This window comes from Diadema antillarum, unplaced genomic scaffold (genome assembly GCF_040938485.1).
Source record: "Diadema antillarum isolate AM-2024a unplaced genomic scaffold, OU_Dant_1.0 seq00000807_RagTag, whole genome shotgun sequence".
NCBI classification, from domain to species: Eukaryota; Metazoa; Echinodermata; class Echinoidea; order Diadematoida; family Diadematidae; genus Diadema; species Diadema antillarum.
The window spans coordinates 638,557-666,084 of record NW_027271688.1 but is presented as its reverse complement, the minus strand read 5'-3'; the positions used below and the strand labels follow the sequence as shown (position 1 = coordinate 666,084).

The 27,528-nt window shown below is 39.1% G+C and overlaps 2 protein-coding genes across 2 annotated transcripts; both read left to right on the top strand.

Moving 5' to 3' along the window:
• The first annotated feature begins 2,347 nt into the window (after positions 1 to 2,347).
• On the top strand, positions 2,348 to 6,331 carry LOC139739584 (cytochrome P450 2U1-like). The gene is made up of 5 exons (XM_071650188.1): positions 2,348 to 2,696; positions 3,317 to 3,628; positions 4,529 to 4,710; positions 5,200 to 5,668; positions 6,150 to 6,331. The coding sequence occupies exons 1-5, from the start codon at positions 2,348 to 2,350 to the stop codon at positions 6,329 to 6,331; spliced, it is 1,494 nt and encodes a 497-aa protein (XP_071506289.1).
• Positions 6,332 to 10,815: 4,484 nt separating this feature from the next.
• LOC139739562 (S-phase kinase-associated protein 1-like) lies at positions 10,816 to 25,977 on the top strand. The gene is made up of 5 exons (XM_071650166.1): positions 10,816 to 10,898; positions 21,432 to 21,528; positions 22,844 to 23,058; positions 24,667 to 24,807; positions 25,777 to 25,977. The coding sequence occupies exons 2-5, from the start codon at positions 21,432 to 21,434 to the stop codon at positions 25,810 to 25,812; spliced, it is 489 nt and encodes a 162-aa protein (XP_071506267.1). The 5' UTR covers positions 10,816 to 10,898; the 3' UTR covers positions 25,813 to 25,977.
• The last annotated feature ends 1,551 nt before the right edge of the window (positions 25,978 to 27,528 follow it).

The window sequence follows — 27,528 nt, the reverse complement described above, 5'->3', positions numbered from 1 at the left end:
TTTGTATGTAATATATTATAATTATGTAAATGTATATCATAATATGTTATTTCTCTCTACATAAATAATCATATATATGTAAACACACACACACGCACACATATATATATATATATACAGTGTATGTATGTATATATATATATATAGGCCTACATATACATTATATATATATATATATATATATATATATATATACAGTATATATACATATATATATATATATATATATATAGTATATATATATATTATATATATATATATATATATATATATATATATATATATATATTCCATTGTGAGTGAAATGCTACCAGTTCGTTCTGCATTTGGTGCTTCAAAGAGATTGTGCAACTGTACTACCTGTCGAAACGTACGATTATGTGGCTTCAGTGAACGCGGAGAGATAACTGAAATACTGTACATGAAACTTAGAAGAAATTCGGACAAGATTTTATTATGTATTCATGTATTTGCCACCACATCTAAATGGAAACTCTATGCGATGTGATTTGTGATTTCATTCAACCATTGGGCAAGGGTCTCTATACCGTTTTTGGTAAAAAAAGAAAAAAAAGTCGGGGAAAATGTCGATGGAAAAAATTTGAAAAAGAAATAACAATACCCATTACTTTCCGAAGGCTCTTCAGTTAGATTCTTCCCGTGCGGGGGGGGGGGGGGGGGTTGACTCTTGACCATCCCCCTCCCCTCCGGCATGCAGGCCACCTCCCCACCCTTTAAAAAAAAAACCAAAACAAAACAAAAAAAGCAAAAACAAAACAAAACAAAAGTTTCGCAACCCCTGCTCAGTTGCTGTTTTCTCATACAAATTCAGTACTGCATTTTGTTTTTCCCCTTTGTTCTTGAAATCGGCGGGCACTACTTTCTTGTTTTAAAATACTTAATTATCACGTGTCATCCTGCACGCACACCCGCTTTAATATACAGACAACGTACAGTTAATTAGGTCGCGCTATCTAGCAAACACAAACACGATACTGTGGAGATGATTAGGCGTAATTCTCTACCACCTGTAACTCTGATTTTACTACAAAACAACAACCACAAACAATGATCCCTTTTATTGATACGGTGTAATGCCATCTTATCTTTTGACCCTGCTACCGTTGACTTATCATTCTTAGACGTGCAAATATGTTTAGATATTTCAGTAAATCGTTGAAATCATACTGAGCTTTGAACTCTTAAGTAGAACACACACGAGTATGCCCTTGGGGCAATTCAATGAATGCTATAGGCTGCAGGTTTCTCCGGCTGAGTATATGAACGCCACCGTATTATGTTTGCGAATATGAAACGAAGATTGCTTTTTATGCGCAAGTTCAGAAATTGTTGGATAGTGTTTTTTATCCTTCTGCCTTTCATAACATTTATGTTTCAAAAAAGATATCACATTCAAATGAGCTCTGTATAAATGACAAGCGACTGTACCTTCCGATGTTCTGTCAATAAGTGTCACTTGCACACTTGCGACCATGAGAAGAACGTCATTTTCTATCAAAAGTGATGCAAACATTTCGGCGTTACAATACCCATGAATCAGTCGATGTCAGTGAACAACTCAGTTTTCACCTTGTTTTGTGCAAAGCAACAGCTGACCCTAGATATCTTTCTATTGATTTATCATGAGAGGAAAACAACAACAAATATCTAAGTGAGAAAAGGGGTGGGGTGGCGAGACGTGAAGGACTCAATGTAATGCTCCTATAATAGTGTGACGTAAAATCCATTGACGAATGCGGATTGAGGCCTGTAATCGTTGATACATTGTGATCCTCCCAAGCGTAACTTTCCTCACGGATAGCGCATATTGGTACATACAGCGAGTAGATAACAAACCTGGATGGGTGTAAATAGTGGTACATCGTGTACTTCAGTGAGTGTCGTGCATTCATATAGCGCTTTCTCAATTTTCTCATTATACAGTCGGTACAGTGCGGAGATTTCTGGTCGATGCATGGACACGCTGAGCTGACGAGATCTAGTCCACACAAAATTGGATTCAATTGGATTCAATCTTAGAGCTGCGCGCTTGATTTTCTCAGAAAGTAAACGAGGCAATACTTTTTCTTCACTACACTTACGCAGAGTGCCCTGGTATACTGTTCGACGCAACAACAAAATAGTAAACGTATAGTTGGGTATAGCATGGGGGTAGCTCCGTGGGGATAGCAAGAAAACCGTAAAGGCGGTGACAGAGATTTTGTCCAACAAGCCGGGAGGGTTAGACATCTTATAAGTTTGAGTTGATATAATTTTGCCACAACAATCAGCGTCAGCTAATTACTGCTCGTCTCTGACAGAATTGGCGGCAGCGTCAAGCTCACTTATGTACATCACCCCTACGACAATTCTCGCTGGCGGCGCACTCACCGCTCTGGTCTTCTACCTAGTTGTCCGCGGGCGGCGCACGAGGAGATGGAACCACCCTCCGGGTCCTCCAGAATGGCCCGTCTTCGGTAGCGTCTTCAGTCTGCTCTTCACCAAACTGCAGCAGCACGAAATTCTGTTCCAGTGGAGCGCCACCTACGGAGGCATATTCTCCTTCACCATGCTGGGCACAAGGGTGGTTGTTCTGAGCGACGAGAAGCTGATACGCGAGACCCTCCAAGATCCGTACGTCAGCGACAAGATACCCTTTCCCGCTTGCGAGACTATCCTGGGAAGACCAAACACAGGTAAGTTGGTGAAGAACGCTATCCGATAATGGTTGTCATGTGCAAAGTGTCATCGTAATACATGTACGCGTTTTGTATTATGACATAAATTAGGTTGCTTACATTCCCTAAAAAAATAGAAACATCTGAAACTTACATCATATCTACTGAATCAGGTTAGTTCTAAGATATCATGATGCGTTGTATGAAACGGCCTATTCCCTGACCTTTTACACCAATAGTGAACTTGATCAGGGGTAGAAAGTTGGCTGCAAATATCACAAAAGTTTTACCAAAACATACTTCGTACACACACAATGTATATGCATGCAGTGTCTGTCACGAACATTGCTACAAAGTGATTTAACAGTTCAGACCTCTGACATCTTGTGCATTAAAAGCGCCCCTTTGCTACAGGGTTCGTATATTTTGTTCTCTGTAAGTCAGTGTCTTCCCGACTCATTTATGAAGTCGTAATATTTCATGCATTTCATGTCATTGATTGATTAAATAACACCTTGAATGTCATAATGTAACGACTATTACTGCTTGTTTATAATCCCTTAGATTTGATCCTGCTGTCTTTGTAATAAATTCTCACTTTTTTTTGAATATGTAAATGAACATTTTCATGCCCATAGGCATCGCCTTCGCTAGTGGGTCAGTATTCAAGGAGCAGCAGAGGTTTTTCCTCACCGTCTTCAGAAAAGTCAACTCGAGCGTCATCAAGTTCGAGGAGATCATTGCATCGCAGGTTCTCAGGTTTCTCGAAGAGATGGAGAGTTACGGTGGGAAAAGCTTCAACCCAACCGACCTCGTCACCGTGTCCGTCTCCAACGTCATCATGAAGATCGTCACGGGAAAGACGTACAGTTTCGACGACCCCGATTTCCTCCGGATTGCCGCGTGCTCCGACAGACTGTCTGAAATAATCGGGCCTGCCGGTCTACTAGGTAAGCACACGCATTTTTATGCTTCATACCAGCCTTTTGAAAAGCTCTCGTGGTTGAGGTTTGCGTCACACTCAGGACGGCGAGGCACGTGGATTGGGTGCACATTATGCGAGTTCGACACCCATGAGTCATACAGCCCACAAGTGATACAGCCCACGAGTCATATAGCCCGTGAGTTCGACACCAGGCAAATAAGGCCCATATAGGTCCGACACTATGCAAACAAGAACCACGAGTCCGACACTAGGCAAACAAGGCCCACGAGTTCGACACTAAGCAAGAAGGGCCCATAGCACGAGACCGAAACATTTTAGCCCCGTGATGTAATGTTGGGCTCGTGGGTCTTGTTTGCCTATTTTCGAACTCATGAGCCTCATCTGCCTAGTGTCTAGCTCGTGTGCTGTATGATTCGTGGCTGTCGGTCTCGTGGGATGACCCCCGTCTGAACGCCTGGGAGAGTTGCGTCCTTATTGCTAGAGTATGCACATCTTCCTCAATCAGCTGTTCGTTCAAGTTCCACCATAGCGTCTTAGTATATCCAGAGGCTAGATTCGAGCATACTTGTGATATCATGATATCAACGTGCTTCCGTGATGTCAACCTTGAGTCCACGAACTTCTGTAGATGAAAACAATAGCAGCATGATATGCATAGCTGACTGCCTCTCGTTAAGTCTCTATATCTTATCATTTTTCAAACACACATGCCCCCTCACAAAAAGAGGACACAAAATAATCACCCTCTAATCCTTTCTCTTATTGACCCCCTCTTTCGCTGTAACTCTTTATATGAAACTCTATAATAATTGCTTTATGTATTTCCATATACCTCTTACCAATCTGCTCTCACTCTGACGCTTTTGTGTTGTCTTGTATACCAACGGTGTGTGTATTATTACAGGTATGATCTCGTGGTTAGCGTCCCTCCCACTCCCTGCCAAGGAAGAGCTCACGGAGCTGATGCGAACGATGCTGGGCTTTATCAGGCAGCACGTTGACGAGCATAAGGCCAGTTACAGCCCCGACGAACCAGCAACGGACTTCATATCCTGCTATCTCAAAGAAATGGCCAGAAGGTCGAAGGTGGGTCGTCAAACTAGGAAATTCTTACAGAGAGAAGGTTATCTCGCATAATAGAAAGCAGAGTGACAAATACATGTAAATAAATGCATGTAATTCAACTAGCTAGCACTTCGAGAAAAAAACATGTATTTTAAGTGACCGTGTAGTAACTTGCGACGTCGAATAAGAACAGTTTTGTTTTGTGTGTGTCCTTAGACTTAATTCATATATGGCCTAATGTACAGAAAGGTTTGATTTTTAAAGACTACACCACGGACACTTGAACTGTTTTGTCAAAACATAAGAAGTATTCCGTAGCTTAAAATCATATTGACGCCGCTGTTTATCAAGCACTATTTTTATGTGTAATGGCCATCCAAACTGTGAACTGAATTTATAATAATTTTATGGTTGACGAACAATAGGCAGAAAAGACTTACATGAAGAGTTTTGTTAAAGGACTATGTTGTTTTTGGCGAGATAATGTAAATGGTTTATTATACTCTACAGGTTCCGGACGACGAATCGACGTTCGATGAAATCAACCTTCTCCAGACATGTTGGGACGCCATTTTCCCCGGCTTCGAAACGTCGATATCTACTCTCCGATGGACCTACCACCTCCTGGCGAGTCATCCCGAGCTGCAAGCCCGGGTCCGTCGGGAGATTTCGGATGTCGTCGGCTCCGATCGGCTACCGACATTTGCCGACCGCCACAACCTTCCCCTGACCGAAGCCACGATTGCCGAGAGCATGCGACTGCGGCCAGTCATCCCCTATGTGGCGCCGCACGTTGCGTCACGTGATCGTAAAATAGCCGGATATGACGTACCGGCCGGTACAAGAGTCACGATTAACCTCTGGTACGTGGCGCGCAGCCCGGCGCTGTGGGACGAACCCGACAAGTTCAGACCAGAACGATTTCTGGACCAAGAGGGGTGCTTCGATAGATCGCTGGAGCCAGTTCTCTTCAGTTACGGTATGGTCAACATTTCAGAGACTGATGTTCTTACAGGTTCCCAGCAGGAACAAAAATTATGTACTTATTATTTTGTCCCTCTTTCTCTCTTGATTAACTGTTCCCGTTTGCGTATAGAATCATAAACTCATTGGTCTATCATCTTGCCTCTGCACACAACTGTTAAAAGGGGTGACGGTGAATTATGATGGTGAACTGGCCGACAAGCCAAATTGCTACAGTAGCTACAATCAGTTATAATCTCGAATTCACGAAGGACTGTACCGTACACTTTCCTGTTGTTTTCTTTACATAATGCGCAAATGCGCGTGACAACATGTTCGTAATATAATACGAGATTAAGGTTTTTATACAATATATTATTTGTCTTACATTTAACTTTCTTTTTCTTTTTCTTGTTTGACACAGAGTAGAAACTATTTCGTCAACAATCTGGAAGCAGCAATATTAATAATCTCTTTTCTGCCTTTCTCCCAATAAGGCCAGAGAGCATGCCCGGGCGAGCAATTAGCCCGGATGGAGTTGTTCCTCTTCGTAACGTTCGTCCTCCAGCGGTTCAGTTTGCGTCTTCCCGCCGGCGCCTCGACAGAACTCGGCGGACGCATGGGGGCGACATTCAGACCAGACCAGTTTGAGCTTGAAGCAGTGATTGCGTCACCCTAGCCGCATGTCGATGACTTTCGTTTGTCGTCGTTGTGAAAGACAAGAACCGAATCCTGTTGAAACCATATCATAATATCACAGTAAAACTGATTTTATTCGAACTCCAGTTCAATTGTTTCCATCTCTATAAAAAAGATAGGTCAGATGGTATATATAGGGTAATAAAACTGTGTTCGGGAATGATATGCCTGTTATGGAATAATCAATTTATGATCTCTTCAGAGATTGCTGTTAATAATTGCTGTAAGAACAATTTGGTAAAATATCATTGATCACCCCCTCCCCAAGAAGACATTGAAATGGATATGAATATTTTGTATTATATGGGACAATGTTATTTCGTTTTCTAAAATACCGATCCTACAATAATTACTATAATGGGGCTTTCATAATATTCATTATGTCATAATACGCATTGTTGAAAGTAAGTACAGGACAAACAATAATACGTTTTATTTATTATGTAGAAACAATGATCACAATGTATTGTCGATACACATGGTGTCTTATGTTATATTTTCTCAACATTATACAAACCAGCTAAAATTATAATTGAATAAAAGCAAATAAACTGAACTAGTAAATTTTTCGAGTTTATAAAGTTGTCTCTACTTTTGTTTGCTGCGCTTTAGATTAACAGTGACGTGTGATTTACAGATTGTTGTATAGCACATCTGCGAACGATGGTAATCGTAATCAATTATAGTCAAATTATTTGAGACGTCAATAGTACTGACATTGCTACTCCCGTTTCAAGAATTACGTATGATAATCTTCCCTCCGCCTTTGTTCAGGACATATTCTCCGATAAGTCTGGTGTCTTCAACTTATTTGCATTCATTTTTAACCACAGGAATAAGCCAACACAAGGTAGAAAAAAAAAGGCATTTGACTACCCGTGAATCAACAAGCCAGTTCGGAGTTCCACTCGAGATCTGCGCATGAGCAGAAAAAGGTTATTCGTAGCAACAGGCATGTTATAGTTTTAAAATTCCGTGAGAGAATCATCTGTGATGTAATGATTATTCATGTAATCCTTATAATATGCTGCTTGCCAGCACATCTGCCTGACAGCAGAAGTTGTATTTGGCAATATCAATAGAAAGGATCATTCTGGTTATCTGGTCTACGCAAGTTCTTTGTTTGAACAGGATTGATGAATCCCATAAATTGTTACTTAAAGCTTATACATTATGTCGCTCTGAAAACGAGTGAAGTGCCCCTAACATACTGAGAAAAAAGAAAGAAAGGTCATTCGTATATATATATGACCACGCTTAACATTAATTATGTGAGTAAAAAGTTGAGAGAATAGGTAATTTTCATGAAATATTTAAGATTTTATTCTCTTTATAATTTTCTTGATATCGTTGAACGCGCATGATGACGTGCATGAACTGTAAAAGTTTTCTTATCCACCAAATTGCGGCACCGAAACTTTTCACATCAAATTTCAGTGGATTTCAAAGAGACAAGACAGTGGAATATAAAAACTTGTTATTCTTATGAAGCCATATGGCGGAACATTTCTATTGTCTGCGTGTGTGCGTTGGGGGGGGGGGGGGGCGTAGGGGCGGCAGTGGCTGTGATTGGCTCAAAGGAAGACACATCCTCCCCTCCTCCCCCCCCCCCCCACTCTTAAGAGCCAAAAGTGTGTGTGTGTGTGTGTGTGTGTGTCTGTATGTGTTTGTGGGTGTTGAGGGTCAGTTTCCGGGGGGGGGGGGGGAATAGGCCTGTGTAGAAAAGTATGGGATGGGTGGGGTTGGGTAGATGTATAAAAAGTAGTTAGGTGATAGTAAAGTATGTGCAAGTTAAGAGGGATCATATAGTTTTGGTTGAGACCTAATTTCAGGTTTCTAACAATTTTGGGTGAGATAATGAGAAACCTCTTATGAAATATGAAAGAGCACGTAATTCTATGAGGAATTCAACGTTTATTTGATGAAAATTGGTTTTCAAATGGCTGAGATATCAAAAAAAGAGCGATTCTAATAAAGTGTGGGACCCACACTCTATTACGATCGCTTTGTTTTACTTTGTTTTTGGATGTTTCAGTCCTTCCAAACCCGATTTTCATCAAACAAAATTTGAATTCCTCTTAACATGGTATGCTCTGTACTATATCACAAGTGTTTTCTTGGTATCTCGCAAAAAGTTAAAAGCCCAATTCTCATCTCCACTAATACTGTACCATCCCTTTAAGCAGGAATACGGTTTGCTTTGACAGTATGCACATTATGGCTATTCTGTTTTGTACAGGGGGTAGGTTGATAGGTTTAAAAAAAATGAAGAGTTTCGTTCGGTTAATTCAAGCATGATCTTTTTTTTCAGTTCACTGTAGGTTTTGGGAAATGCTGTATTCTCAAGGGAGTGTTAGGGAGTTTATGTAATGAAACAGATACGATTAATTTGATCAAGTTGATTAATATATTTTTTTCTCTCTGAATTATGCAGAATTTGATATAATTTTTTCGTATAGAGTATGCTCTGCAAAAAGAAAAAAGTATGTTAAAAAAAGAAGGTGATTCAGCAGCAAAAGTTTTTGTGTAATACGGCAGATATGGATTGGCTTGATTGGGTTGATGAATATAGCTTTTTCTGAGAGTCATGCAGAATTTCATGTCATTTCTCTTATACATGATATGATTTGAAAAAAAAAAAACCCGAAATATATTGTACTGTGTATGTTCGGGGAAAAAAATATGATTTAACAGCACAAGAGAGAAGAATACAGCTGCTTATTTTTGTTCATATCAATTTCGTTGTTAATTGAATGCAATTCAAATAAAGAATATCATGAAACAAAAAAAAAGAATGTAGGGGTGTGTGTGTGTTTGTGTGTGTGTGTGTGAGAGAGTGTGTATGTGTTTATAAGCATGTAATGTGTGTTGTGGAGGGGTCTGAAGTCCCCAGTCCCCATGCAACCCCGCGGCTTCCGACAATTTTAATATCTAATTAGATAATTATAAGCCTATCCTATACGCAGGCCCTATAGTAGAGTCGAAGGTCATTGCGAACGGTGACATGACACTTGCTGAGAAGGATTATGAGGATTAGGATTAGGGTTATTAGGGTTACAATAATTATGTTTGTGGGTAGAATTCATGTTTGGCTTAGCGTATCAACTGTGGTGAGATTTTTCATGGGAGCTGTGTCGAAGGAGCAAATTAACGGTCATGGAGCCCATTTGAATATCGTTCTTTGGAAAAGCATCTCATGGTTACTGATCAGTGGCGGATCCAGAGAGGAGGGCGCACCGGGCGCGCGTCCCCTCTTTATCTTTTTTTTTTTTTGTGGATTAAAACAAAAGAAAAAAATGGGGGGGGGGGTGTACACCCCCTTTAATTTTGTAAAGGCGCCTCCCCTTTATTTGATGTCCTGGATCCGCCCCTGCTGATGATATTGATAATGATGATGACGATGACGATGACGATTACTATTATTATTATTATTATCATTATCATGACAGTAACCATGGTAACAGGAACTACGATACGATAACAGTGCTGTGCAAGTACAAAGTAAAACAATGTAGAAATGCGAGAACTATACAGAGGAGAGATATAGAGGACTACATGTATATTAAAATATTTACAAAGAAACATAAGGACAGACATTCAGTATCAATATCAGTTTGACTGTGTTTTCGTAGGTGTTTGTGTAAACACTAGTTGGGATTCCGTGGTATACTGACTTACGTGTCGTTGTCCAGTTTTTCATGGTGTGATCATTAATTAATTGTTTAAGGACAAAATTAATGTGATGCATTATGATGGACATGAGAAGCTTTGAGATGAGAAGAAGTTTAATTCATTCTTTCTGTTTTGGGTTTCATGGACGAGAACGTAAAGTATTGTTAACTGTTGCAATTTTAGGCCCTACATAATGCCCCTCTAGCGTCTCACCCCCGCCCCTCCTACCCCCTTAAAAAAAAAAAAAAAAAAAAAAAAAAAAAAAAAATATATATATATATATATATATATATATATATATATATATATATTATATATATATATATATATATATATATATATTGGATGAATGCATCAATAAATTCCTAAATAGATAAATTCATAAATACATAAATACATACATGGCTACTGAACAGACAACTCACTGAATAACTAGATACATGAATAAAATGATGAAACAGAACTACACTGTATGTAAATGTCATCATGGGTATGAGATACCCAAGGACTTTCTGGGAAAATTCTTGCTTCTTGTCTCAACGCCTATTTCCATGTCTTTTCTTTGTATCCAAATCCCCCACCCCCCTGCCAAATTTCAAAGAGATTTACTCAATCGAGGTCTACGTATAGATATTTGAACTCTTCGTATCTTTTTTTCCACTTTTAGTCTTTCTTTGTACTTCCATGATGCCACCCAAATTTCGGTGTCGTGTGCATGCATGCAGTGTGTCGGTCGATCGTGAAATTCGCGATACGATACTCGTAGGTTTATTTCCCATGATTCATTGCGTTATTACTGCCTGGAAACAGTGACATCATCAGCTGCCGTGTTTGATCGAAATAATTCGTAATCGTGCATTATTTCCATTTGTAAGGTGAGTCCATGTTGGTCATTTCGTAAACTATGTCTTCGGTAGTTTTGAATGATGTCGAAAGAAGTCTACATATCCCGCATTTTGCAGTAATTTTGAATGTTCGATAAGTCTGTATGTGTATTACGTAGTCCCAATCATAGGAAATTGCGTCCATGTCATCGCAGATGTACAATTTGTAGAGTTGGACCTACTACTCATCGACCGCCTAATGTTTATTTGCTTGATAAGAATATTTAACACTGAAATTCACGTAAAAAACTTGACCTACGTGATTGAGAAAATCCAGCTCTATCAAATGCCGTTGTTCCATTTTCGATTCGAAGTTTCAGTGCAAAAATATCGCCGACGAACTTGCGTGGCCTCGTTTCAGCTCCCCGCGGTAAACGCTCGTCAGGATCGACCGCTGTTTTTGCATTGAGCACGCAAACCGAGTTGTATTGAACACCGTGTTGTAGAAAAAGTCTACGAAGCTTTTTAGAAACTTCCATAGACATTACATTGTGCTGTCATTACGATTCGGTGAAAATATTTATTCGAAATTTTGTCCTTGATTAAAACCATTAATGAACAGTGAATTTTCGCGTTTTCCCACACCATCCTCATCAACATTCAAAGCCAATCCATTTTTATGTGCTTTGCGCGCAGTGAAGTGCGTACTAAGTGTTAGTGCGCCAATGAATACGCGGTCGGTTTAAAAGACGGTGGTCGATATGTAGTAGGGCTATCATACTTGTAGATAATGTAGTTAGCTTAGATTCTACAGTAGTACTTACCGCAGCAGCGACCCTAGCCTGACCAGACACTGTGCTGCGCACAGGGTCTGACATGTGTTAGTGTTTCAACGTTGTAAACGACCGTCACTATTGACGGCAAAATCACATAAAATACCTTTTATTTTGTATGATTTTAAGAGTAATATAATTTGCAACACTTACCTACAGCGTATTTTCCTGATGGTTGTGTTGAATTCGGCGTTTTGTTGGTATCCAGACCTTATTGTTGAATTTTTCGGAGTAGATCGTGCGGTGGTATCTTTTCCTTCGAGAGCTTCACAAAAGCAACAAACTACCACGCATGCGCATTCAGAAGTGGTTGCTTTTTACGTACGCCCGTGCGCCCGTGCGTTTCATGTGTTACGTAAAGCTTGTAGTAGATCCGCGCGTGCTGCACCGGCAATGATTTGAACTTTTTTAGTTGGGGTCATCCGACTATCTCATCACTTCCGCCCCGACTACCTACGTTGTAGTATACGAGAGTGAATGCCATTCATATAACACGCAGATGAGGAGTGAAGCAGTAAGGACGTTTACAGACCTGATTTCAGCCATAGATTTCGGTAAGTTTTAGACGTAATTAAACAAAAAATCGCATACCGGTTATTGAATGATGGTCATAGATTACGATAATTCCTTATATTTTAGTTTTCCACGATTAATAAAGATATTCATGAAGGAAACAGTGAACGATAACAACGTCCGCGAAGGAATAGAGGTGCAGCGCTGTCGCTTCGCGACAGCGCTGCGTGTAGTTACAGCGACCCCATACGGACAAATACGTACCGTAAAGGGTTACTTCGCTTAATAATACAGCGCCCCGCGACGGGGTTACAGTAGTACATACATGGCATAATTATTGCGTGTGTTATCATGGTCATTATTGCGACGCCGGCAGTACAAATCACTTCATTCTACAGGGTTCCCCATTCTACAGCAGTCAGGTACAGGGATGAAACGCCGCGCCGTTGTTACGTCGGACCAGTAAATTCTATAAACTATAAAGTTGGGCGTCCATGAAAGACAGGGGATTTGCAGTGAGAATTGGGTATTTAATCATGCATTTGTTGTCTTTTAATTCTAGTATGGGTGGTGTCCAACACATCGACACCCTAATCATGCTAATGTTCTTCTATCACTAGATACTTAAAATTGATATCTCACAATTTGCCTAAAATTTTACTCACATGATGTACAGAAAATACTCTGAATCCACATGCAGAGACTCCAACTCTCCCGTTTTCGATGGGAGATCTCCCGCCGAAAGCCCATTTTTGCAAAATCTCCCGTTCTCCCGCTTGAGATTTGATTTCTCCCGCCCTGGCTCTGTGTCTCCCGGTGGAAAGGATTTCTTACTTATTGCTATAGTATGTTGAAAAAATAAGCCTTAGATAGCACCAGAGAACATCTAACGTTAGAACCCTAGGGACTTCGCACTTCGCACACATCAACTTGGAGTCTCCTGTTTGCTAGGGGTTTCGGGCAGGAGAATCTCCAGATCAGAAGGTGCTTTGGGTTGGAGTCTCTGCACATGTGCGCATTGAAAATGTGATTTGCGGTAAATTTAGAATACACTCTCGAGAGCGCACAGTCCGAGATACACTGTCACTAGTCACTGTAACTGCTTTGAATGCATGGGTTGTTATTTTGACGCGCTCAGTTGTGCGGTACTTTGAAACCAACACCCCTACCCACTATTGACAATACGTGTTAAATGCAAGTAGTGCTTTTCCTAGTATGTGTCATTTATAATCTATCATTGTTTTGCTGTTGATCTTGTTTATTATTGGTTTTTTCAGTAATATTTTGACATCATCAAATCCCCAGTGAAAAATACAAAACCACTGCATTGTATCTCATGCGTGAATGTTCGTCTTGTATATGCAATGCAGCAAATAGAGGGGGTCTGTTTCATGTACAGAGTTGATGTGTTGGACACCTACTATACTAGTAGTAGTATAAAACTAAAATTGATGAGAACTTGGATTCAGTGGCGTGGAGTGCAGTGTTCATGCTCGTGCCATTAATAGCCTAATGATACCTGGACTCACTGGACTTGGAAGGGTCCAGTGCAGTGATAGTACTGTATACACTGTTATTTTCGCGTACAGATATTTCCACGAATAACGAGGTCATAGACATTTTCGCGCGATGTTGTTTTCGCGAATCGACGCCGACGCTTACGTTAATGCTCTATTAACACAGTGCATGGAGACATTTTCGCGTGTTGTTAAATTCGCGATCCAACTGTTATTTTCGAAATTCGCTAAAATTAAACCCTCGCGAAAATAACAGCTTTAATATACAGTAAGATAGGCATACATGTGTAGAGATCTAAAGTCATGCATGATACTAATGTACATTTGTACTGTGATTAATGTGGCTAGCGACTGTTGGGGCCTACATTAAAAAAAATCAGAGGCTGTTGTATCGCAAGAAATCGCACAGTGTGAGGCAACCTTAAAATCATATTAAATAATATGATGGCACGTACAGCTAGATAATCCTGCCACGGAGAGAAAAGCTGGGAGAAAAGGCACACAATATCGCTCAGTGTTCAGCATCTAGGTGATCGCCATTCAAAATCGCAGTGTGAGGAAAGTTTACTGACCTTCCAGGGGTCGCACTTCACTTTTTTTTTAACTAGCCAGGCGGACTACTTAGAATCAATTTTGACGCTGAAGCAATACTTTGGCTAGCCAGACGGACTAGTAACTTCAGAATTTTATGATTTTTAGCTAGTCCGACGTGATTTTGGGTGGCCAATGGCCAGCGGACCATCGCCAATTTCGACCCCTGCTTACTTGTCAAGGCATTTCATATGTACATCAAGAGAAGCTCGCCAGCTTCTCATTGCGCGGTTCATGGGATATCGCCTTGGCATACAGGCATTGAGGTACCGATTGTATAGGGCCCTAAAGAGCATGATTGCCTCATAATGTATGGAAGTGTATCCTATTTAATAGGATTTGATAGTGTTAGTAGTATTAATACTGATCAATCTTTATGCAATTGCTCAGAGTGGGTATCATTATGTATAATGGTTAGATGTTATGATACGAACAGCCCTAAAGTTCTATTGAACACTGTGTTTTATACTATTTCGAAGACTTTGTGGTGAACATAAAAAATCTTTAATTGGACTGACCAAAATGTGACAGCTTAGAAGTGTCTAGAAGTGGTATGAAACACAGAGTTCATTTCAATAGAATTTTAAGGCTGTTCTTATCTTTTTCTAATCAATACCACTATTATCAAGCCATTTAGTTGAAAAGCAACAAATTTTCAGTAAACATTGTTCATTTGACCTTCATATGTTGGTAAGTACAAGTTGTACTTGTCAGTCAAATGTAACATTTTTATTTTGACAAAAATTCTGAAAGATTGCCTGTTTGAAGCAATTTTAAGGCAAAATTATATCTCATTAAAGTGGTCTAAGCGATCATATTGTATTTTGGGGGAAATGCACAATGGAAATAGAAAATAACCTGACATCTCTGAAATGGCCACTTTTACTGTGGAAATACCCAAAAAAATTTGAAGTAGCAAATGATAGGTTTTTATACAAAGTTATTACAATATACAGCTAGCTACAAAATCAGAGGCAACGAAAGATAACCCAATTTTTGTTGTTGTTGTTGTTGGAGGAGGAATAAAAAAAGGTAGGCTGGATGGGATGCTTTGGTGACTATCACCATGAAATAGCTGTACATTTTGAGGTTAGTGATGTAGTTACGAGTAGTTAACTGAATGTACACTATACATGAGCTGTGCCAGACTCTTGTGTATTCAATAACATTTTCATTTCCTTGTAGAAACTATTTTGAAGTGACCACAAAAACATAAGAGAAAATAGCTGCTCCCTGCTATCTAAAACAACAATAAAAAAACAACTAAAACTTTAGTACCCTTGAACAACAAATGAATAGATGAACAAGGAAACAAGGTACACTTATCTGCACCTGCACCAAGGTTCTACTTCCCGTGCCAATGTTCCACCATGCACAAAAGCACAGGTTTCTACAAATGAAACCTAAGATGAAGCAAGTGGTCGAATTTTGGTCGGTGTTATGATCGAATTATGGGTAGCTTGCTTTACAATGCAAATACAGCGATCCTTGCCAAGTACAGTATTACCGAATAGGCATAGGGTTACTAGAGTTTGACTAGTCTCATCTGGCAGCCTGACCTGTTTGTCCTCCTATACTGTCAAAAATGTGTGCTATTGCATTTATATGTGGGCATTTTCGCAGTAATGGGGTCCATTTCAAAGACACTAGGTAATCTTATGTTTCCAATGTGAATAACCCACCAAACACTTTAGCACTGTATAAAGCTCACCTAGGAGAGATAACTTTGTCCAGATTTTGCTCCAAGCAGGCTATCTATAAAAATTTATTTCAAAAAACGTAAAAATAGTGAACGTGTGTTTGTATGTAACAGGTGGACAGACATTTGTGTACTAATGCATGACAGTCAAATTAAATACCTTCTATGGTAAATGAGCTTTTCTTTACTAAAACAACTGATATGGATAAGAAGATACAATATCACCCCCAAAATTTAAATTAACTGTGCACTATAGTACACTTGTAGAAAAAACGAACGTATGTAACATGTGGACAGACGTGGACGTTACATTTTTGTCCGTCCATGTTACATACGTTCAGCCTAAACTCTAGAAAAGTACCTTAATGCACAGGTAATTTGATTTCTTTGGATGATGTTATCTCTTATCATCCATATCAGTTCATTTAGTAAACAAAGGATCATTTTCCATGGAAGATACTTAATTTGACCGTCATACATTAGTACACCAATGTCTGTCCACCTGTTACATACGTTCACATGAAATTTTCATCTTCAATTTGCAGAAATAAAAAAATATATAAGTGACTCATTTAAAGAAAAAAATATTATTCAGGAATCACTTAAAGCCATTGTATTTCATTTAGAATGTAAAGCACTGTGGATATGTCCGAAACACCAAATGTAACGTTGGGGGGTCCCATTACCTTGAAAATGCCCAAGAACATTATGCAGGGAGGTGTGAGAGAGACACCTCCCTGCATTATGTATGGTGACTCCATAGGTATCTGTGCGTTGATCATACCGTCATTATGAAAAAAATCAGTACACTGTACACATTTTACTGTAGAAACTCGCCTGCATGCCTGAGATGTTCTGTATAAATCTTCTTTTTTTTATCCTCCAAACATGTCCCCTTGATGATTTCCATTTATTGTGCATATGAAATGCGTGTAGCCTTAGGCCATGGCATGGTTATAAAAAATACAGTCAACACTGTCTATAGCGGCCACCCAAGGGAATTGAAAAAGTGGCCATTATAGATAAGTGGCCACTATTGACAGGTTATCCAACTTTTTGCTTGTATTGCATGCAATATACATGTAGGTATCATTGTTGCTGCAGGTATAAAGTCATACTTCTACTTGCACAATGTACACTGTACTTGTAATGTGTATCATGGTACAAGTACACTTTGTATGCATGTGTCTCGTGCATTGAACAATGCCGTTATTGATCAAATTATTTCAACCTGGCATGCGTACAGCAAGCAAGCTCTTCACAATTTCATTATAAATTATGGGTAAGTAGAGTAGTGGTGATCACTAAACGGCGCATGACCGGCGTGGCTGCAAAGCAGAAAAAGACACTATGTACACTGTAAAAGTTACTGGATCTCCAGCAGGTCTGTATATTCAAGTCTGTTGCCACTTAACATTGTTTAAATCTACCACAGGAAACAATATTGGTGGCCGCTGGCCATATTCGACTGCAAAGCAGAAAAACACACTATGTATGTGCTGTAAGTTGCTGGATTTCCTGCAGATCTGTATATATTCAAGTCTGTTGCCACTTAACACTTGTATGTTAAAATCTACCACAGGAAACAATATTGGTGGCTGCTGGCCACATTAGACAGGTGGCTGCTATGCACAGGGTCTTAAAGTTAGCTTTTTCTTGGGGGGAGGGGGAGGGGGATATGATACATACAACTGTAGGTGGAAGTCATAGACAGGTGGCTTCAAAGGCAAGTTTGAATACTGTCAAGCAAATTAATACAGCATTTACAATCACTTTTTGTTGCTTCTGTGTACTTGAATACATTTCAGAGATTTAAAAAAGTGCTGAGTATCAAAACCACAAATTGTGAGAAAATGAGACAATATTTTATCAAATGATGACAAAATTAAAGAATAAGATTATGGCTTCAAGGAAAGTGCTGCTGCCTCACCAAACAATGTCTGATGTTCTTTTGCCTATTCAGAGCTCTGTGAAATGGCATGTACATGTATGCCTACACGTGCCAAGGTAACGCGCTTTAATATCTCACTGGGTAATAAGATTCCAATCAGGATGTCATGTTTTCTCATGCTATGTTTTAAAGGCGTACTCCAAATATCTTTTACAAATTGTAAATGGGTTGTACAAAAAGTCATATTCTGTGAAACAATTATTCCAGCTCACTCATGTACCTGTACACAGAGAAGGGGAGAGAAAAAAAAAGCAGCAACAGTAAACAGATTACATGACAATGAAAAAGAGGTGCAAAGACTATTTAAAACATTTTACAGTTTACCTAGACAGAAAATATACTACTTTGCACTCCTATGAGATGTGACTTTGCAGAAATGTTGAGCAGTCACGATATACAGATCAGCATTTGCATGATAATTGAACAGTTGGTAAATGTGAATTATGGGGAAAAAATAACATATTTGAGTATTAAACTGGCCATAGATATATTGTAGGTTGATCAGGTTTTGCTTTGGTTTTTTGCTTTTGTTAGTTTTTCTTTGGCATGGGATACTTACCTTGTAACTTGCAGAGTTTGCCCATTTAAGACCACAAAGTTACATGAAAACATGCTGCAATGTCGTACATGTTTGTACAATGTGCAAATTATGCACAACATGTACACAAACACATGTGACCACACAGAATGCACAAAGGTGCATCTACATGTAGTGTATATGTGGCAGTGATTTAAAAGAATGATATCTCAATCTTGCACTGTTGTGATAATGAAAGCAAGATCAACATTTTTTTTTTTTTTTTTTTTTTTTTTTTTAATGCTCAGGGTTGGAGAAATTTTGCAGGTCAGTGCGGTGGGGCCATGCCAGTTCTTGATACCTCTTTACAAACAGTGTACAATTACCGATACATGCATGTCGGCTGAGCCCTTTTTATTTTCGAAGTGTGTGCCAATGTTGGATTGCCACTGAACTTGCGTAACTTTGTACTTGCATTTCCATTATTGATCTCTGATAAAACATTAAAAAAACAAACAAACAAACAAACAAACAAACAACAGATTTTGTCTATTATGGCAATGTCAACTGATTGGTTTGGACATTTCCAGCTGTGCCAATGTTACTCCTGCGTGCATTAGATGCCAGCACTTCCCCTGAGTGCCAAGATTAGCAACTGCGGCTAAATCATGACAGGAATGTTTATTGCATGCACTGGCTGTGTGAGGCAATAGAGGGTGACATGCACCAAAAGGAAATCCTGTGTATTGATTGAGTCAAGTACATGGGTCATGAACTTTAGATGCACTTCATTGCATGGTGGGCTAAATGGAGATAAAAACAGCATCAGGATGTATATCACATATACCTGTACACGCATGCTCACACACACACACACACACACACACACACACACACACACACACACACACATTTCATTCTGCTATGCTTGTTTTGTACGTACAAAGGTTGAGCATCATGCGGATAATTATGCAAGAAAGGTGTGGTAATGATATGAATGAATAATGGTGCAATATCGATTCCCAAACAACGACACATACACTGTAGATACCAAATTTGGTCATCTCTGCTTGCTTCTCATTACAGCCATTTGCCTGTATCCTATGGCATGTAACTTGCTTTATGTGACAGTACCTCAGTCACTTACATGTATGTCATGATAGCCTGTGAGAAATGTTAGCAAGACCTAGCAAAACTTGAATAGACTATGCAACATTTGTGTGTGTGTATACTTGTACAATGTACAAGTCTACCAAGACCTATCATGGATATTGCACAATATTAAAGACAGACTAAATGTGTTCATGCTTGTTATTATTATTTTCTCCTCATTTTAGCAATTTTTCAGCCTTTTTTTTCTTTTTTGGTTCTGATATCGGTAGCCATTCTAGCAAAATGAGGTAGGGAGGGGCAGATTCTTCCAGCCCAAGTGAGAACTGTACACTTACCTCATGTAGCTGAAAACAGTTTACTGGTGACTGCAAGTCATTTTACACTGACATGAGCCAACTGGCGATATTGATCCAGGGTGCTACATACCTTTTTTACCACTTGCCAGATTGGGCATGCAGATTTTCACATTGTTGAAAAACATTTGCTCAAGCATGAATTTTACCTGCCCGAATAGAAAGTCCAAAAAATATAAGAAAATCATATAGAAAATCACTTGTGAATCAGGGACTTAATAAAACACAATCATTTTAATATACTGTAAAAGTGGATATTTTCGTGCGACTAATTTTTTTGCGCTTGGCCGGGTAAGAAGAGTTTCGCGTGTTTTTATTTCCGTGGAATCAGGATATCACGCACAGGAACATATGGCAAGCAAAAATATTCACGTGCTTTTATTTTCGCGCTAGTTTCTGGTTGCGCGAAATGCGCGAGAATTTCAACACCACAAAAATTTCCACTTTTACAGTAAATGAACAACACACATTGATTCACACACTTAAACGCATTGGAGTAAAAAACTTGGTTCGATTGCATTCCTGTTCTGTTGGTGTCGCATTGCATTGGGACTTCTTCATGTAAGTGCTGGAAAGTTGCTGAAATGAAATTAAAGTGCATTGCACCATTAAACAGTCATTATCTTTGGCCTTGGCTTCTGTATGGTTGACTTTGTCAGTTTGAAGGGGGAAAAGTGAACGAATGTGGCTTCAAATCTTTTTACTTACCCAATTTGGACAAGCATTTTTTCTCATTGTGTGAAAACACTTGCCCGACTTTGATTTCCACTTGCGCCAAGCAATCAGGCAAATGCTTAATATGTACATGTAGCACACATGTAGTTCTCTGGGAAAAGGGGTAATATTTAGAACTCTCTGATCCCATCAAAGTGGTTCTCAATTATGAATGCAACCAGTCATGAAATTGTCTCCCAGGTCCCAGTTTGCGAAATATCATTCTCGCAAACTGTATGGCACATACATGTACTTAATTTTAATGTATTTTCACTGACATGCACATTTCTCATGAATTGCATAGTACTGTAAAAGTGGAAATCTTAGCGGTGTTGAAATTTTCGCGCACTTCGCACAACCTGAAACTAACGCGGAAATAAAAGCACGCGAAGAGTTTTGCTTGCTATATGTTCCAGTAGTTGATGTCTTGATTCCACAGAATTAAAAGCATGTGACACTCTTCTTACCCCGCTAAGCGCGAAAAATTAGTCGCGCAAAAATATCCACTTTTACAGTATAATGGGTATACATGTATAAAAGTGCAGTGCATTATCCTGTATAGCCATGTACACATTATACTCGCAACTCTGACTTGAAACAACATTCCACCAAAACATTTTCTTTTTTCTTTTTCTTCTAGGATGCTACAACATCTGTGAAAAGCATTATTCTACTGTATATCTTGTCTGGAAGTGATGGATTGTTGGAAGTGTAAATGCTCTTAAAAAAAGGGCGAGATCTATTTTTGTAACATGTATGTATTGTCCTTTTTTTTCTTTTCAGATGCCTAACATCAAGTTACAGAGTTCAGATGGAGAAGTATTTGAAGTCGACGTGGAGGTAGCGAGGCAGTCAGTAATTATCAAGACTATGTTAGAAGGTATGGCCTGGTTCATGTAAGACCTGGGTCCCATTTCATAAAAAGACGACATGATAGCAAGTCTTGTTGGAATGGCAATTGTAATGTCATGGTAATGACAAGAATCCAGCTTCCTGATTGGCTGTTGCTACTGGAAGTTGCCATTCCAGCAAGAGTTGCTATCCTAACATCTTTTTATGAAATGGGGCCTTGAATCATTCAGTTTATGATGTTTTTCATCAGAGTTTACATGCTTACATGCACACCTACAGCCTTGTGAGGCTGAATGTGTGTAGATGAATATTGAAATCAAAAGCTGGAATTGCAGTCCTAATCCTGAAGAAAACTGTTGAATTATCAAATCATTTCCCTTGTAAAGCCTGAAAAAAAAAGGAGTTATATTTCCCAAAAGTAGTAAAGGAACTTACATGTATAGAGACCCACAGACTAAAAACTGCTGCTTATGGTATGCTATCATCCTTGACCTTACAGTGCTTGTACTAACGTGATTATAATGCTACTATGAAACTTTGTATACAAGTGCTTTTTGTGTTGTTACGTTCCTAGATATTTCCGTAGTCTGGTAGACAGTACAGGAAAATATAGCTGAACATCACAAACAAACAAACATGGGCCCGTTGCATAAAACTTACCGTTGAATTTCAATGGTAACTACCGTCAAAATTAGGCATCACAGCCAATCAGCATCAAGGATTCTAAAATTTACCGCTAATTTGAAGACTTACCGCTAGAAAGGAGCGGTAAGTCCAGCGGTAAGGGTTTTATGCAACAGGGCCCAGGTCTATGTATGCAGGTACGGTATTATGGGCGTGGGATTTTTCTGCCATTTCAAGAAAAATTTGTTTCTTGTGTGCATGAGTGGTGTGCTAAAAGCTTTGTCAGTCCAAGGAAGTACTAGAGTAGGTGTACCTCCTTGGTCAATGTGATGTACAAGGTATTTGTGTGAGAGAAGGTGTTTTCTCTTTGTATACATATGCTTGCTTTACATGTTGTATGTACATGTACGTGTGTATGCATATGCACTTTTATCTCCAGATGAACAAAGATGATCAGAAATCAGTGCAATGAATAGGCAAAGGGGAATTCAGACTTTTACTACCACATGCAGGTCCATTGTGTGTTAGCGGAGGAACATGATACAAGTTGTACAAAGTTTATTAAAAAAAAAAAAAAAAGCAATATGAGGAGGGAAAAAAAGCACCAAAACCCTAGATACAGGTACGTAAAAGATAAATGTCAACAGGACAGACATGATGATAATGATGATGCCAATAATGTTTGCTGACCAATTTTTTTCTGTGCACACACAACCCAGATCTTGGTATGGATGAGGACGACGATGACGCCATCCCACTCCCCAACGTCAACTCCACCATCTTAAAGAAGGTCCTCCACTGGTGCCACTACCACAAGGATGATCCTCCGCCACCGGAAGACGACGAGAACAGGGAGAAGAGGACGGACGACATCTGCCCCCACGACCAGGAATTCCTCAAAGTCGACCAGGGCACGCTCTTCGAGCTCATACTGGTGTGTTTTTGACCCTCACCCCCAAACATATTTTATTATGCATAATGCATGAATCATTGCACAGTCTTGGCCTTAGAGAGCATATTCCCAGAGGGAAGTGCCACTCTTTGTCGGACCAATCTAAGTCACCAAATACAAACATTACACTGTGAACATTTCTTTCAGATTAAACAGAAAATACAAAAGGATTTGTGTTCTTCTACTTTACTTGAAAAGGACACTGGGGTTGGAGATAGTTCAGGGGATGATACAGTCGTGTCCTCTAACTTTAACGTACCATACCTGTGGCTGAATATCACTGTCTCGTAGAAAAACAAAGAATGATTGTCCACTTTAATCCCAAATAATAGTGCTTTTGTTGGATTTTTCTAAATTTATGAACAGTGGTAAATGGCACATGGAGCAGATTTTCACTGTCGATGCTGCAGGGGGATGTATCGTGCCTTGGAGAGAGCAGAGGTGCTTTTTATGGGAGAAGTGAAATGGAATCAAAGAAATTACCATTTTTCTCTAACATTCCTGTTGATAACTTTGACGAAAATGGCCCATGTTTTATTTCAATTTGGTGTGCACTGCATAGATATTGCCAATTTGTCATGGGAGTGTGCAGTCAACCATCTGAAAACAGACTTTTTGATAGTATATATCTGTAAGCCAGTTCACTGCTTGTTTGCACATTGGCGCAAATGACCTTTCTCTTTTTTCTCAGCTGCTTAGGTATGTCACTTGATTTAACAAAAAAAAAAATCATGATGCATAAGCTTGCCCAACATAACAATTTATGTTCAAACAAAGAATGAACTTTTGTAGACCAGATGACTAGAATGGTCTGTCAATTGACAGTTGGCCGAGCATCCATTTCATTTTGTTGTATTGAGTGCTTTAACACCCTCTTCTATTATTATTATCATCGAATACTAGGCCTGTTTTCGGGTGGATGTGCTAGTGAGCACCATTTACTGTAAAAGTGGAGATTTTTGCTGTGTGGAAATATTTGTGCATTTTGGGTGATCAGAAATCAGTGTGAAAATAAATATTAACGCATACTGTGAAACATGATATATTTGCGGCATGAAATTTTCGCGAATTGGAGCAGACGGCCTTTTTTGTGGCATGAAATTTTCGCGAATTGCCACTGGCGTTCAATGCATATAGTGTAGACAAGAACTCTCGTGTGCATTTTAATTTCGCGAACCTTGGCACTCGCCAAATTCGCGAAATTAAAATGCACATGAACAGTCCTCGTTTTACAGTAAATATTTTTGCACATCATAATTTTTCACTTATAAATGTGTTGATTCCTTGAAATAAAAAAAATGTGAAATTCATCTTACCCAGCCAAGCGCCAAACTATCCACTTTTACAGTATAAATATTACATGAATAATCCTTTCACTGTGGATGCTTATCTCAGTGACTTTACAAACTAACATGCCTGATTGAACACATGACCTTTTTCTGCTCATGTACACAGTGGGACTGTGAACTGGCTTATTCATATTTATACACATGTTCTATACACTCAACATAATATGTGTTATACACTCATGATGGGCCTGTACATGCATGAACTCTTCTTCTCCATTCTTCATGCTATTCCACAAAAAAGGCTGCCAACTATCTTGACATCAAAGGCCTCCTGGACGCTACCTGCAAGACGGTAGCCAACATGATCAAGGGCAAGACGTCGGAGGAGATCCGCAAGACGTTCAACATCAAAAATGACTTCACTCCAGCAGAAGAAGAACAGGTGAGTGTTAGGCTCTGCATCTCTGGTAGTTGCCAAAGTGAGAATGGGAAATCTGCGGTCCCACAGGTTGGATTTTGCGTGGGGAAAATATGGTCATATAATTGAATTGAATTGATGTGGTATATTGCACAGAAAATAGCAGCTCAGAGGCTGAAATACAGTCAGTTTACAGTGAAAACATAAGAATTATAATACTTAACAATTAATGCTATCTGCATATCACAAAATATACATGAATTTATACATGCGTATGTATTTGTGTAGGTGTTTCGACCAATTGTAAGATTTTCCAATTAGAAGATTAGGTTTTGATAATAGAGAATAACTGTAATGGTGTAACATGACATGGAAGAAACCTTAATTGCTCATGTCCTCACCTGCTTTATCACAATTGCAAGAGATCACATCAGCGTTTGCATGTGAACGATGACTGAAAGTAAGTCCTGTAAATTTCAGTGCATCAGGCAAGACATGTTCAGGTTTTAAATATAAATACTATGCCATAAATTTCAATGAGTGTGTAAAGAAATACTCTGCTTGATGTTCAACTCTTAACCAAGAACAACATTCAACATGGTGCATGTACTAAGGTATTGTCCGTGGCAGTACTGGCATTGGCAGTACTCAGAGCGACAAGAAGTGAACATGTGCACCGAATTCAATTGTTTCAGACTAACTATCATACGTAACTGCTATGTCACATACAAGTAACCTCTTGGTAGCAGACATACATTGATGAACTTTGTGCTATACAGTGTGCAGTGCGGATTCACATTTAAGAAGGGTCAGAAGACACTTCCCAGATATGCTTAAATCTGATAGTCGTTAGCGAGTTTCAATAGTCAATTACGGCAGCACTAACATAAAAATATATCACATTTTGAAGCAGATGTCTCATATGTTTTATTTATTTTGTGACTTCTCTAAATTTCGGTGTGCATTGGTCATGTTTTTGCTTTGTTTTTATAGGTGAGGAAAGAAAACAGCTGGTGCGAAGAGAAGTAATGTCATCAAGCCACCCTGGTCATTGCTGTCCAAGGCTATTTATGCAGAATGTGAGTGCGCACCGTCACGGGAAGGTCATGTATATTTTTAGGTCGTTGCGTTGCAGTTACGTCATTTCCCATGCTACGGGCCTGCACCAATGTGTTTTTGTCTCTTCTATTTCACCCAAAGCTTCTCTTTTTTTTTGGGGGGGGGGGTTGGGGGGATACTTAAGCTCATGCCTGCCATGTTGGGAAATCCACAACAATTTGATAGAAAGTGGTATGATGGTTTGCAAACCCCAATTTGATTTAGTGCATGTATCAGACATCAGTGATATGCAGCAGTATTGTATCAATGCTTGTGGAAAGTCGTGTCTTCTTTGCGTAATTTCCATTTTTGCTTTTGGAAAACGTGAAAAGCTCATTTGTCAGTTGTAGGAAATCAGCAATTCAAAGTTGTTCCTTTGCAACTTATCCTCTGTATGAAGTAATCTTATTGCAACCTATTTGTATTACATGCTGCTGTTGTTATTGACAAGACGTAACTAATGATGCCTATGATTCATGGCAACACTAGCAAGCATCTAACAAACGTTCTGTGTTGATATTCAACTGTACTTAACTTGTCAATCGACATACCCGACTTTATCAAAAACGATAGCAACAGAAAATAAAGGGCAAGAGAGAGATAGATAGAGAGAGGGGAAAAAACCCCAACTTGTACATGTTAGGCCTGAACGTCGAAAAGAGGGAAGTATAATTTGTCGGAGGTTTAAGTTTCGAGTGTGATCTTTGTCTCTGTTGTATATTAAGCAAGAGCTCGGTGGCATGCATGACTAGTTGTAATTGCTTCAAGAGCTTGATGTTGCAAGGGTTAATTTTACATTTTGTAAATTCTCGGCAATCGTAAATGGATTGCCTTTGTAAGTAGCAAGTATTTGAATATGCACCGGTAAAAGAGGAGAAAAATGTATGCCACAATTTTTTTTTTTTTTTTTTTTTTGGAGCAAGGTGATAGAGCCAATTGCAAATTTGTGTGAACACAAATTTGAAAATGGAAAAAAAAAACACAAACTTGCAAATACTTAAAGAAATGAATTTGATTTTACTCTGCCTATTTGGGAGTGGATTTCTATATCGACACAGGTTACAACTGCTCGCTTTGGCATACCGATTATTCCTCTTTATGGTAGAAGGAAACTGGTGCAAAATTGCAAAGTTTCCAACCAAAACTTCAAACTGATAAGAGACCAATGTAGTGTGAATGATGTCCTGCATTATAATATCCTCCAGTGGTGATGAAAACTAGGAGGGCTTTGGAACGATTGTTGAGAAATGCAATATGTATGATTATTCTCCATCTTTAGTTCATACCATAGATAAGTTTGAATTAGATAATCGCTATTTAATCAAAGTCCTTTTGTGATGATACTATTTTACAGTAGTGGCAAATTACAGCCAAAGAGACACATACAGAGATTGTTGTACGTATGTGTGATGTAGTTTGCATCTTATTGTCCCTTTTTTTTTAATGTCACAATACATCTGGGAGTCGGCCTGAAGTACAAAATCATCCTGTGTCTATCCTTTGCATACATAGGGGCAGGGGAAAGCAGTTTTACATGTTAATTAGCTTTGTATTGTCAACAAGTCTTTGTAATACCTGGCTGTAATATTTGTTGGAGATACGATGCAGCATGTTTCATGAAATCTTTCAAAGTATATATTTGCATTC

Excerpts from the sequence above, each read along its gene's own strand:
- LOC139739584 (XM_071650188.1), top strand. The coding sequence starts at position 2,348 with ATGTACATCACCCCTACGACAATTCTCGCTGGCGGCGCACTCACCGCT. Across the intron at positions 2,697-3,316 it reads CCTGGGAAGACCAAACACAG|GCATCGCCTTCGCTAGTGGG; the intron begins GTAAGTTGGTGA and ends TCATGCCCATAG. Across the intron at positions 4,711-5,199 it reads AAATGGCCAGAAGGTCGAAG|GTTCCGGACGACGAATCGAC; the intron begins GTGGGTCGTCAA and ends TATACTCTACAG.
- LOC139739562 (XM_071650166.1), top strand. The coding sequence starts at position 21,432 with ATGCCTAACATCAAGTTACAGAGTTCAGATGGAGAAGTATTTGAAGTC. Across the intron at positions 21,529-22,843 it reads TATCAAGACTATGTTAGAAG|ATCTTGGTATGGATGAGGAC; the intron begins GTATGGCCTGGT and ends CACACAACCCAG. Across the intron at positions 24,808-25,776 it reads CTCCAGCAGAAGAAGAACAG|GTGAGGAAAGAAAACAGCTG; the intron begins GTGAGTGTTAGG and ends TTGTTTTTATAG.